This window comes from Saccopteryx leptura, chromosome 7, assembly GCF_036850995.1.
Source record: "Saccopteryx leptura isolate mSacLep1 chromosome 7, mSacLep1_pri_phased_curated, whole genome shotgun sequence".
Classification (NCBI taxonomy): domain Eukaryota; kingdom Metazoa; phylum Chordata; class Mammalia; order Chiroptera; family Emballonuridae; genus Saccopteryx; species Saccopteryx leptura.
Genome location: NC_089509.1, coordinates 64,518,582 through 64,531,497, shown reverse-complemented (window position 1 = coordinate 64,531,497; position 12,916 = coordinate 64,518,582). Strand labels below are relative to the sequence as shown.

General features: G+C 43.2%; 1 protein-coding gene across 5 annotated transcripts in view; it reads right to left on the bottom strand.

Moving 5' to 3' along the window:
• The window catches only part of OSBPL6 (oxysterol binding protein like 6), a 233,728-nt gene that overhangs the window by 52,593 nt on the left and 168,219 nt on the right, over window positions 1-12,916 (bottom strand). For 4 of the 5 annotated variants that reach the window (XM_066345045.1, XM_066345046.1, XM_066345048.1 and 1 more), the window contains 5 exons: window positions 12,023-12,145; window positions 8,259-8,312; window positions 7,068-7,181; window positions 6,781-6,951; window positions 3,383-3,515 (listed from right to left, as the gene is read on the bottom strand). In XM_066345045.1, coding sequence (XP_066201142.1) covers window positions 3,383-3,515; window positions 6,781-6,951; window positions 7,068-7,181; window positions 8,259-8,312; window positions 12,023-12,145 — 595 coding nt within the window. The remainder of the gene's footprint in view (window positions 1-3,382; window positions 3,516-6,780; window positions 6,952-7,067; window positions 7,182-8,258; window positions 8,313-12,022; window positions 12,146-12,916) is intronic. The other variant, XM_066345047.1, reaches the window with a different exon arrangement.

Sequence of the window (12,916 nt, the reverse complement as noted above, 5' to 3'; positions counted from 1 at the left end):
AACTAATTCCCTTAGGCACTTGAGAAGATCTGGATTGCTCTAAGTCCAGATCTCTGAATAGCTAGTCACTTGAAGTATTATAACTACAAACCAGATGTGCTCTGTGTTCAAGAAGATGTTACACAATGAACTTCTGAAATGCAACCAACCTCAATGTTGGGGATCCTATGAAATGATCAGCATAGACCATAAAGAAAGTGCTGTGGTAGTTTAAGAAAGGGAGAGTTCCTGTGGTGTGAAATCTCAGAGCAGACTTAAAAGAGAGTGGATCTTTTAAGAAATGTGTGGAGCCTGACCTGTGGTGGTGCAGTGGATAAAGTGTTGACCTGGAAATGCTGAGGTCGCCGGTTCGAAACCCTGGGCTTGCCTGGTCAAGGCACATATGGGAGTTGATGCTTCCAGCTCCTCCCCCCTTCTCTCTCTCTCTCTCTCTCCTCTGTCTCTCTCTCTCTCCCTCTCTCCCTCTCCTCTCTAAAAATGAATAAAAAAAAATTATAAAAAAAAAAAGAAATGTGTGGAGATTAATGGAAATAATTGAACAAAACAGGAAAGTGAAGAAGGGCACAGAAGGCACTGCAGGTTGGCATAACGGAGTTAAGAGGACTAAATGAATTAATGCTTGTAAAATGCCAACAATAGTGTCCGTCACATAGGAAGTGCCCAATACCCGTCAGCGACCACCCCCACCGCTGCCACCACCACCACTATCATCGTCATAACAGAGATTTCAGAGTAAATTATGAGCATGCCTGTCAGCTCCAAAGCATAGAGCATAGTTATCAGAATCATGTTGGCCTGGGTTAGCTCTCCAGCTCTTCCAAGTACTTGATAATGTAACATAGACCAGCTACTTGACCACTTTGAGCTTTGGTTTCCCTGTATATAATAATCCTTATTTGGTACTATTATAAAAATGTACAGAAAACCATATACAGGGGAGGGCAAAAGTAGGTTAATAATAATAATAATAATAATAATAATAAAATAAATAACACAATAATTAATACACAATTATACAAGAATAAACGGTTTCAAAAAAAAAAAAAAAGAATAAACGGTTTCATGTTCTCACAACTGTAAACCTACTTTTGGCCCTGGCCGGTTGGCTCAGCGGTAGAGCGTCGGCCTGGCGTGCGGGGGACCCAGGTTCGATTCCCGGCCAGGGCACATAGGAGAAGCGCCCATTTGCTTCCCCCCCCCCCCTTCCTCTCTGTCTCTCTCTTCCCCTCTCGCGGCCAAGGCTCCATTGGAGCAAAGATGGCCCGGGCGCTGGGGATGGCTCCTTGGCCTCTGCCCCAGGCGCTAGAGTGGCTCTGGTCGCGGCAGAGCGACGCCCCGGAGGGGCAGAGCATCGCCCCCTGGTGGGCAGAGCGTCACCCCTGGTGGGCGTGCCGGGTGGATCCCGGTCGGACGCATGCGGGAGTCTGTCTGACTGTCTTTCCCCGTTTCCAGCTTCAGAAAAATACAAAAAAAAAAAACCAACCTACTTTTGCCCACCCCTGTGTGTAAAGTGTTCAGCTCAGTCCCGGGCCCAAAATAAGCACCCAGTAAAACATAGTTACTACGATTGAAGTAGAAAGCAGAGGACTGAACGTTGATCATCCCGCAACTAAGTCTGGCCAGAGGAGAATCCCAGTGAAGTGGAGGAGGAGCAGTCAGAGAAGAAGAAAATGTCATGATGTTGAAGGGAGGAGGCTCATCAGAGCACATCCTGCAGGCCTGGCCCGAGGATGAGGTCTGAGAACACAGCAGAACTCAGAAGGCTGCCTGCTACCAAGAATGCTTCCTTCCACAGAGCAAAAAAGACAGAAGTCCCACTAGGGGAGAGAACACAGAGTCTACGGGCAGAGAGCCGGATGAGTGGAGTGGGAAAAACGGAAGCTGTTCCCCAGAGAGAAGGGAATAACTACGCACTGACTCCTGCAGATGAACAGAACGCGGGCGGAGGACGCAGGCGGAGCAGTCAGTGGAGCAGGATCACCCACAAGACTGGAGAGAGGGCGCGGGGACGGGTCACAGCTGCTGTGAAGCAGCACCCAGGGAAACAAACGCATCCTTCCACCCACCAGGGCCTGCTTGGCATCAAGGCCAATGTGGGTGCGTTTCAGTCAGAAGAACAGACTTTGTCCCCAGGGAGGGTCTCAAGCTTTCCTGCACTGCAGATGGCCAGGTTAACGCCCCAGCGCACATGAGGCGGCAGAAGACCGAGGAGAGGCCGCAGAAGTCAGAGGAGAGGCCGCAGAAGTCCGAGGAGAGGCCGCAGAAGTCAAAGGAGAGGCCCCAGAAGTCAGAGGAGAGGCCCCAGAAGTCCGAGGAGAGGCCGCAGAGCCCAGAGCTCTGCTGAGACGGCCCTGCAGACCTCCCCAACCCAGAGTTAAGAAAAGTGTAACGTCTGTGTGTTTGGTGAATATATTCAAGCAAAACCCTGTTTTTAATGGAATGTCAGCTGGACATGCTTTATGAATATAACATCCCTCTTAAAACCATATTTTCACATAAATATTGAATTTTGTCAAAGATTAATAAAAATATTGCAGACTTTGAGTTCCTATATGCGTACAGCCAAAAAAAAAAGTTTGTGTTCTTTTTTTTTTTTTTGGTGGAGGGGGCCAACACCGATTGCCAAATTTCAATTTTTCTAAATGAGGACATAAAAAAAAAAAATCTAACACCTACTTTCGCCATAATTTTATAAAAGAAAAAAAGTCATATCAAAAAAGTTAGGTCCAACACCATCCCAAAATAATTTTTAAAATTGAATCAATTTACCCTGATTATATGTGATCTGTGTTATCCTTGTTTTTCTCATGTTGAAGGTCACATGGAAATTGGTGGAATGGACACGGCCTGTGGACCCTGTCTGGACCCTGTCTGGACCCGCATGCTCAGGCTAAACGCGGGAAGGAGAAGTCTGTGGAGACTTAGAGCTGAGAGATGGCAGAGTGCGGGAACCATGTATCGGCTCCGAACACTTAATAACTGATCCACCCCGGAGCACTTCTAACAGGTAATTGTAGCTACAGTATAGTTTTGCCATTTACTGCAAGCCATGCGGTGCGCAGGGGAGAGGGAGCGATGGGGTGGAGAGTCGAGGAGTGAGGGCGAGGGTGGTCCCCAGGCAGCACTCCCTGCCATGATTGTCCCCCGGGTCCAGGGAGTGGGGAGGCTGACAAAGCCAGAAGGGAACTAACTGGTAAGGAGATGAGGTGAGGAGGCTGAAAAGGGTGCAAGTCAGGATCTGGGGTATAAAACTCAGAAAAAAAAAAAAAAAGGTTGAGGCAATTAGGGCGCTGGAGAGGTGAAAGGTGCAACTCGCACAATTCCCTGCTTTGTTTCTGTCTCCTGGCTCAGTCTGAGAAGGCCGCACGGGGCCGGGACTAACCTTCTGCACACCTGTCCATTTCTTCGGAGTCCTGTAACCAGGCTGCCACTTTGCTGGGGCCGGTGGTGCAGGTGGCGGGGAGGCTGCTGCTGCACGGCAAAGGGGGCTGCCAGGGGCAGCTGTTCGGCTGCACCTACAATAAACAAGAAATGAAGTAAGGCAGAAATGGTATATTTAAGGGACTTAAAAAAATACAAGTTTTCTCAAAGCAACATTAAAAAAGAAAGGAAGAGAGGGCACAATCAAAATAGGGAAGACGCCTCTTGGCTAAACGTGAGGTGTGCTCAGTGAAGCCAAAATTCATAAACACTCACAACACTCTCATTAAGTTGCCATCTCCAGTATATAACGAAGGAGAGAACATTCAAGTATGTTATATCTCATGCTCACAAGGACCTGCCAACTCAAATTCCCAAGAATTTTAAATTACTCAGTGAACCGGAGTTGATAAAGTGTCCTTACTGCCGGCTCATGATTGAAGCTGTTCCTTACAAAAGCTCTCTGGACCCTTATGATCAGCTTGAGGGTTTTTGGTAGCCACTCATGATTCCTCAGTACTGTACATTATCCACCAGCACAGAACCCTGTAAATGCTTTGAATGTGTATTGAAAATTAGTTTATAAAAAAAGCAGTCTTGGCAAGTTATTATTTAAAGTTGATAGACTTTCCACTGAAGGCATTTTATAGGAAATAAATTAAAGTTGTATGAACTATGTAGATACTACAGTGGGTACAGTAAATGCTCAATGACAAAAATACAGCAGAAACTTATTTTCCTAAAAAGCTGAAACAACTTTCAAACTCCATATTTGACTTTAATTTTCAATTACAACTGGCTGTGTCTCTAAATCACTATGAAGTGAAGGATGCAGATACTTAGTGAACCCAGACTTATTTATTACACACACAGGGCAACAGACCAATTTACAGGAGTCTCATAATTTGATATCTAGAATGCAAGCGAAGTGTTCAAAAGCTCTCCTCAGACTTTATTGCACTTTGATAAATGTACTGGGAATTTCTCACTGAGTTAGATTTTGGAGTATGGCCTTCGTAACCAGAGCAATACATCTGTTATACAAACCAGAGTTGCAGAGCTTTCTTATTCCAAGCCAACCAGTGGGGAGGATTTGGTTTCAGCTCTTCATTCTTGGATATCACCCAAGTTATTCAATAAATAACAAAAGAGATGAAAATAATATATCTTTTATCAGCACTCTGTGCCAAAGACTCAGGCAGAAGCTGGCATGATCAGAGGATTAAACATTTATATTTAAGAAAAATCCACATGGGATACATTGCTTATTTAACTTGGACTAACTCCAGGATTCATGCTATTCTGTGCTAAGAAGACAGGAGGCCCAGAGAAACTTGGGGACTACCTGAAACACCTTGTGTTGGCTTTTTTTGTGTGTGTGTGTGACAGAGACAGAGAGAGAGATAGAGAGAGGGACAGATAGGGACAAATAGGAAAGGAGAGAGATGAGAAGCATCAGTTATTCATTGCAGCACCTTAGCTGTTCACTGTGCTCAAACCAGATGAGTCTGCGCTCAAGCCGGCGACCTCCGGGTTTCAAACCTGGGTCCTCCGCGGCCCAGTCCGATGTGCTATCCACTGGGCCACCACCTGGTCAGGCTGAAACACCTTGTGTTGGGTCATTCAATATGTCCTCTATTTCCTAACCCCCTGATTTCCTGGTTTGTTCCCCTTCATTCAGAACTGGTTAGTATTAGGGTTAACCTAACACCCTGCTCCTAGGACTGATTAAACAGTCCTTGGCATTGTTACAACCACAAAGGTTTGAGAGCCTTATGAAATACAACTAATGGGATTAACAAAAGTTACTTGAGTAATTTCCCCTGAAATAACAAAAACTAAATACAGTAGTTACTGCTATAATATATAATATATTGATATAAAAATAGTTATTCCATGAGGTTTCTCAATGCTTTGCAAAGAAAGCTTGGATACACGAATTATCCTTATATAAAAAAAATAAAGAGGAATCTTCACTGAAATATCCTTGAGCCCAACTCCTTATGGCAGCCAATTATTCATAGATGTCTCTGTTCTCAATGTCAGGTGCCAAGTGGGAAGCTGGAGCACCCCTGGGCAGGGCACTCTGACTGTGGTTCGGAAAAGTTAATTATTGAATCAAAGGCAGAAACAGCTGTTTCCTTGCCTGTGGTCTTAACCTTGACTTTCAACAGGCAACACGTCTAGTTTTACAGCAACATAGAAAATGAGCTATAGTCCAAAGAACCACTTCAGTCCCCCCTTAATCTGGTAATCAATCTGATGGAAAGGGCATGGATTTTGGAAACAGAGATGAGGATTCAGATCCTGGCTCAGCTGTTTAATGGTTATATAACTTCTGGAAAAACTCTTTCCTGTCAGCTATATTAAAGACTAGAGATGAATACATGTTGAAAGCTTAACACACTGCCTGACTAGTGGGCTACTCAAATGGGCCATGGCCCATATTACTGGCACATTCTCTACTGGCATTAACTTCATGGGGATATTCACTGCTCTCTCCATAGGTCGTGTATATATTACATCTCAAAGCCAAAAAGCAAGTTTCATTTTCAAAACTCTGTAGTCTTCTTATGACCATCTAAGAAGACCTCCATTTCTAGTGCTAATTAACCAAATGTTCACTCTACTTTCCAATATTCTTAAAAAGCCATACAAAATTAGCATGTAGTCCATTCATAAGAAGGAAAAGCAACTGTTAATTCTCTTGGTGATCCAACATAGCCACCTAATCCATACTGACTAACTTTGATGATAAATGTTGCTACTGTTTTCTGAGGGTTAGTTTACAAAGAAAACCTTATTTTTCTGGTTGGTCATATGAGACTCAGTTATGTGTCTGCATAATTTTCCAAGCAATTTCTGGGCTGATTATTATTATTATTTTGTGTGTGTATGTGTAAGAGAGAGAGAAAGAGAGAGAGAGAGAGAGAGAGAGAGAGAGAGAGAGAGAGAGAGAGAGAAATAGGGACAGACAGACAGGAAGGGAAAGAAATGAGAAGCATCAATTCTTTGTTGTGGTGCCTTAGTTGTTCATTGACTGCTTTCTCCTATGTGTCTTGACCAGGGGGCTACAGCGGAGTGAGTGATCCCTTGCTCAAGCCAGGTTCCTTGGGCTCAAACCAGTGACCTTGGGATTCAAGTCGGCAACCCCTGGGCTCAAGCCAGTGACCATAGGGTCATGTATTTGATCCCATGCTCAAGGCAGCAACCCAGTGCTCAAGCTAGTGAGCCCGCACTCAAGCCAGCAACATCGGGGTTTTGAACCTGGGTCCTCCACATTCCATCTGATGCTCTATCCACTGTGTCACCGCCTGGTCAGGCGATTTCTGGGCTGACTTTTGTATAACAAAGACACACCTTTCCATCCACAACAGAAACAGTAGCAGCTGGTGAGGATTCAGCCGTGGAAGTTGAAGGAAATATGTGAAAACTAGCATCTCTTGGTGACCTGACAATTTCATTCTGCCGATACAGTCGATGATGGCGCAGTCTGGACACCCATGCATCAAACCAGTCCTGAGATTTCACCTAAAGCAATGAACAAGAAGAGAAAATAATGGTGAAACCAGTATTCTACTTCTCATTGATATAGGTAAGTGATTTCCCCTGATAATGGCAGAGAAACTGTTGAAAAGCAACTTTACCTTCAAATGATAGATGTGCTCTTCCGTGTCGAGGTCTATTCTCCGAGCCTTCTTTTTGATGGACATGACCGAGAGGCCGACATCGATGCTTCCATGGACCTTCCCTTTTTGAATCTGAAATCAAAAGACTAGTAAATTGCCCGGATGGATATATGATTTGATGTGTTTCTGTACTGAAGTGGGCTGAATGTAATCTTTACCTTATCTACGGGAAATGGAATACCACATTTCCTTTACAACGTAAAAATGGTAAAGGTTCTGAAGTTCAGGTCCTCAACCTGAGAACAGGTGAAGATGCCATGACTTCACACCAGTTTCAGCAAGCAAGACTATTCATCTCTTATTCCTGTTTTTGGCATAACATATCATGTCAATTTTTCATAATTCTAGATTGCCTAGCTTATATCCCCAAAACGGTATCTTTAATGGTTCCTAAAATTACAATCAATCTTTGACCTACAACCCAGAACATCCCCGAGTAATCAGCTAGAAGACAGGTGCTGGGCAGAACCGGGCAGCTGGGACCAGAGCACAGAGCAGCCAGCTCTTCCTTCTGGCTGCTCTCTGTGGTCAAGGACACAGGAGTGATTCAGTGGAAGAGGAGAACAAAACTGAACTCTGTTATTTCCCCTATACCTGCTAGGGAGGGCATTCTCCAGTTTTGCATGCGAACAACTCTTTTTTACTTAAAAAAAATAATAAATTGGAATAATTTTAGTCAGCTGGCATTCCCAAGACAAAAGAATATATGATATGAAATGGAAACGAAGTTCATAAGACAGGTGTTAAAGGACATAAACAAGAATAATAATGGCTTTAAATCTCAAAAAAGCACATAAAGCACAGTGTATTAGGATGCAGAAAAAAAGCCTATTTGGGGTTTCTCTTCAAAACAGAAAGGGTGATTTTTATTAGTATGTCACTTTCAGGTGTAAGCTTGTTTTGAACAACAGACATCACAACAGCTAAATTAAATCTTCATGCACCAGTCTGAGATTTTATGCTAGCTTGAGCTGAAGCATAAAACACACCTTCCATGCAGCATGGAAGTTTGGGAGACTGTTAAATATTACAGGCACAGAAATGACTGAGGCTGGTAACTACGGCACAAGGCTAGTACAGCTGTGGTGTGGAGTCACTTCAAGCAAAATTCCAAGTCAATCTTTGCAACATGCCTTCTGTGCTACTTACATCAAGTGGTGCTTTTGAATACTTTAACATTCCATTATCCAGGACAAAAAAACGCTGCAAGAACCAAACAACCCCCAGTTACTGTATTTTGAATTATACAAGACATTTGCAAGTGTGGGTTAACGTTGCTTGGCATTTAGCTATCAATACGTTCATCGCTTTCATGTATTTGGATTCAGTGCGCCTGACCACAGTCAGACACCTGAAATGGTCACAAAATCTGAGCTCAAGTTCTGTATTATTTACCCTACTCAGGTTTTACACATGATCCAATGGAGATGAAATCCTCTCACCATGGTTTTTCTTAATGGGGGTGGGGTGTGAGGGGAGTGTGAATATTAGAGTGTACAGCTAAGACTTTCTGAATGAATCAAATGGTATTTGTTTTTTTAATTGACTAGAGAGAGAGAGAGACATCAATTTGCTGTTCCACTTAACTGTACATTCATTGGTTGCTTCTTGTATGTGCCGATTGGAGAAGTGGAGATCAAACGCACAGACCCGGCATGTGCGGACGAGGCTCCAACCAACTGAGCTACCTGGCCAGGGCCACATTCTTTTTTTTTTTTAAATTAATTAATTAATTAATTTTTTACAGAGACAGTGAGTCAGAGAGAGGGATAGACAGGGACAGACAGACAGGAACAGAGAGAGATGAGAAGCATCAATCATTAGTTTTTCGTTGCGCATTGCAACACCTTAGTTGTTCATTGATTGCTTTTTCATATGTGCCTTGACCGCGGGCCTTCAGCAGACTGAGTAACCCCTTGCTGGAACCAGTGACCTTGGGTTCAAGCTGGTGGGCTTTTTACTCAAACCAGATAAGCCCGCGCTCAAGCTGGCAAGCTCAGGGTATCGAACCTGGGTCCTCTGCATCCCAGTCTGACGCTTTATCCACTGAGCCACTGCCTGGCCAGGGCCACATTCTTTTTTTTTAAAAGTGGGAAATAAGAATAACCTGAACTAGGTCACAGAGATTTTGTGAGGAGCTTGAAAATTTCTCACCCTGGAGGGAAATGTCTGCATTTCCCTGGATACCATGGATAGTTCCTGAAAATGCTCATGTCTGTTACAGAAGCCAGTGGACCGGATCTCTGATTAATTATCTGAAAAGTTTAGCAATATGCTTAGCAATATGCTTGCATCTCTACTTAGCAAATGAATTTTTCTATCAGTAAGAGGGAAAGAAATGATTTCTGAACTACATTAAGGTTTTAAAATGAGAGAGAGAAAAAGAGAGCAAGAGAGAAATATTTTCAGCAATTTTTGGTCTCCTTCAAGATCCTCCTGGGACAGTTCAAATGAATGTAGTTTTGTTCTACAAACACACTCAGGAACTCTCTGCTGTTGGTTTCCTTTCCATGGGCAACTGACAAAAGAACAAACAGCTCCCAGGACCCAATCAAAAAATGGGTCCAGTGCCCTCCTCTAGTCTCTACAGATGCAGAAAGTCTTTCTGTTGCCAGAAAATTATTATGCTAGGAAGTTTTCATGTGATTCAGGAACTCTTAGCTGCTGAGGTAGCAGGAAGTGAGGCTTAGGGACGCCCTGCACAGAACTCACAGAAGGCGATTAAGATCCCTTTGTTACAGATTCTGGGGAGCAACAAGTAAATACCAGAAGAAATCTTTACAGTTAAAAAACCCTTAATTTCTCAATTCCCATAATTGAGGCAATCAAACGGGGTGATGCGTAATACATAGCTGATGGCACTAGAGACCAGAGAAAGGGGAATGCTGGAAGAACCTCCCACTATTTATGCAGCAAAATATTCAAAGACATGGTCCAGAGAGAGTTGCTGTTGAACCATAGCCAGTTTTGTGGAAAAATGGACTGAGAGTGCTAAAGTCTGCAGTTCAAATCAAATTTGCTTCTTTGACTATTTTTTCCCTATTTTTCCATTTCTAATCTATTAAAGAATTTTAGCAGGGATAACTTAAAGGATGGTCACATGGAAAGAGATAGCAAGACCACTGATTAGAAGAACTGCAAAGTGGTAAGGCCAGAACGAAAGGCAAAGGCAAAAAGAGATTCCAGGAAGGAGTATGGCCAGCTGGCCAAAACCCAAGGAAGAACAAGGATGGAGAGACGCCTGGCACTGGGGTGATATTCGGGGTTCAGGGGGCACTGTCAAGGGTTCTGGCAAGTGAGAAGGAACAGTAGTTGGAAGCCTCTTTGACCTCTATCTATTCCACCCTCAGAGGCAGAGGATTGGGCAACATTCTCATTGATTAATTTTTAAGTCTTTCCCTTAAAGTGCAGAAAAGTATAGTTCCTCAAGGATGTTATATAAGCTCCCTGTTTTGGGCTGATGGGCAGTGTTAGATTCAGGGAGTACTGGGGCTGCCAAAGAGTGTAACTATTGAAGGAACAGTAAGTGCTGATATGGCTCCTGTGAAGCTGGGAACAAAGAAGGTCAGAGACCCTTATTAGAAGTTTAGGTTTGAAATTCGCCACTAAGCTAAAACCGGCCCCTGTTGCTATGCCGGTCCCTGTTGCTATGCCAGCCCCTGTTGCTATGCTGCGTGTGACCTCCCTAGCCAATAGCTAAACTGCCACATCTGCTTCTGTACTATGCTTGCTCACTTAGGATATATAAGGGCCTGGCTGTAAGCTCCAGGTACAGCTCCCATTTGCAGCTCCTTGTGGGCACGGTGTCTCCGGACATCTCGGGAGTTCGCCCCTGCGCAGGTTAAACTGGCCAATAAAGTAACATCTTAACTCCTGAAAGTCTCCGATGTTTGTTCTCATACCCGGTGGATGCTACAGGCAGCCACCACATGACCACTTGAGCAATAAATCTGTCTGCCCTGATGAAATCCATTGGCAGATGTGGCAAGATGAACCTGTTCATCCAGTGATTTCAAGAGAAGATGCTGGTGGTCTATCAAAGGGCTGACACTGAAAATGGAGAACATCTTCCTCTCCTCGGTTTACAGAACTTTTGCTGCTCAGGTCACTGCAACAATGAAGTACAAAATATTTCTCCACAATTAAAACTGGAAGATGGGGAAAATATGTGGAGTAGGTAACAGAAGAATAAACCACATAGTTTAAAGCGGTGACTAACCACCCTGATGCTGTATGAAGATTATACAGTGTCTACAGCATCAGGGTGGTTAACTCTTTCGCAGACCTGCATGAGATTTCTGGTGGACAGTCACTGGTTTGCGAGCGGGCTGTTGAAATCCACTGGTTTAAAGAGTAATAACCAGTGGGTCCAGTGTCTTCCTCTTATCCAAGATCAGTAAATTTCCACCTTTAGTTTGCACTGGTAATAATAATTCTAGAAAGTTATACCAATTAATTAAATAGAAATGCATGTACATCGATGTTCATCACAACACCATGACAGTAGAAAATTAAACATATCCTACATGTTCAGCAATAGGAAATTGGTTCAATAACAGTGGATAATTGGTTCAATTAATCCATCCAGTGGAATACATGCATGTGTTTTTAAAAATCTCATATTCAGAAGAATATTTACTAAGAACATATTCATATTAAGTCAAGTGACAAAAAAAGAGTAGGCTATAAAATGTACAAACTGGATTTTAAACATAAAAATATTTTAAAAATAAAATCTTCTCCCTGCATACAGAAATTGCAAATCTCAGACTTAAACGGGTATAATACGTTTCATATAGCCTAAATGGTTAAAATAAGTCTTTGAAAATTAGTTTTACACACACACCAGATGACACCAAATAAGATCCTTTGTTTACAAAGATGATCTAAAGATGAATACAACGAAACATTACCTTGTGCCAGCCTTTTAAAGGCCACTTTCTTTTCTTCAGCATAAAGCCTTCATGTTTGTCTGGTCTCTGGACATTGGTTTGGCCTATTTTCAGGCCTTCTATAATTTCCCAGCTGTCAGCTTCCTGAGAGAAAAGAAGAAAAACCACATGTTTCTTGGTGCTTGAAGCCTTACCTAAAACAAATTCTTAAGTAGAAGCTGTTTTTGAAGTAGCACGGAACCAACCAGAAATATGAACAACATTCTGGAGCAAATTCTAACCACAGAGCCAGCTAAGTATTTGTAACAGGTTCAGGCGAGCTTCCAGGTAGACCTGCATGTCTGTGGGTCCATCAGACACGAGACGGAGGCTGGCAGAATGAAATTTCAATTGCCTGTACTCAGAAGGCTTAAAATGCATTTTTTTTCCCAGACAATTATCCTGTGGGCACGGAGGCACTTTAAACTTTTGAAGTAAGACAGTTTTGACGACAAACGTTCAATTAGTGTGTGTAGACCCAGCTTTCTGTGTAGAGACAGAAAGGCTGCAGCGTGTAACTGGCTCGTAACCTATTAAGCTGAAGAGCAGAGCTGTGGGCACCTGTTTCTCCTCAGTAAGGCTGCGTGCATTTCAGAGTGCACATAAAACCGTCTGCTCGCCACACCCACACCACATCCATGCTGTTGAAGACACACATCCTGAGAGGCACACACCCTTGGGAGTTCGTGGAGAAAGCATGAGGACCGCATGGCCAGATATCAGAGATGCTAGAGTTCATAATATCATCCTCCTCTGTTAAAAAAAAAATGGACAAAATCATGGTTTCCTCCTTCATAAGACATACAGTGTGTCCGTAAAGTCATGGTGCACTTTTGACCGGTCACAGGAAAGCAACTAAAGATGATAGAAATGTGA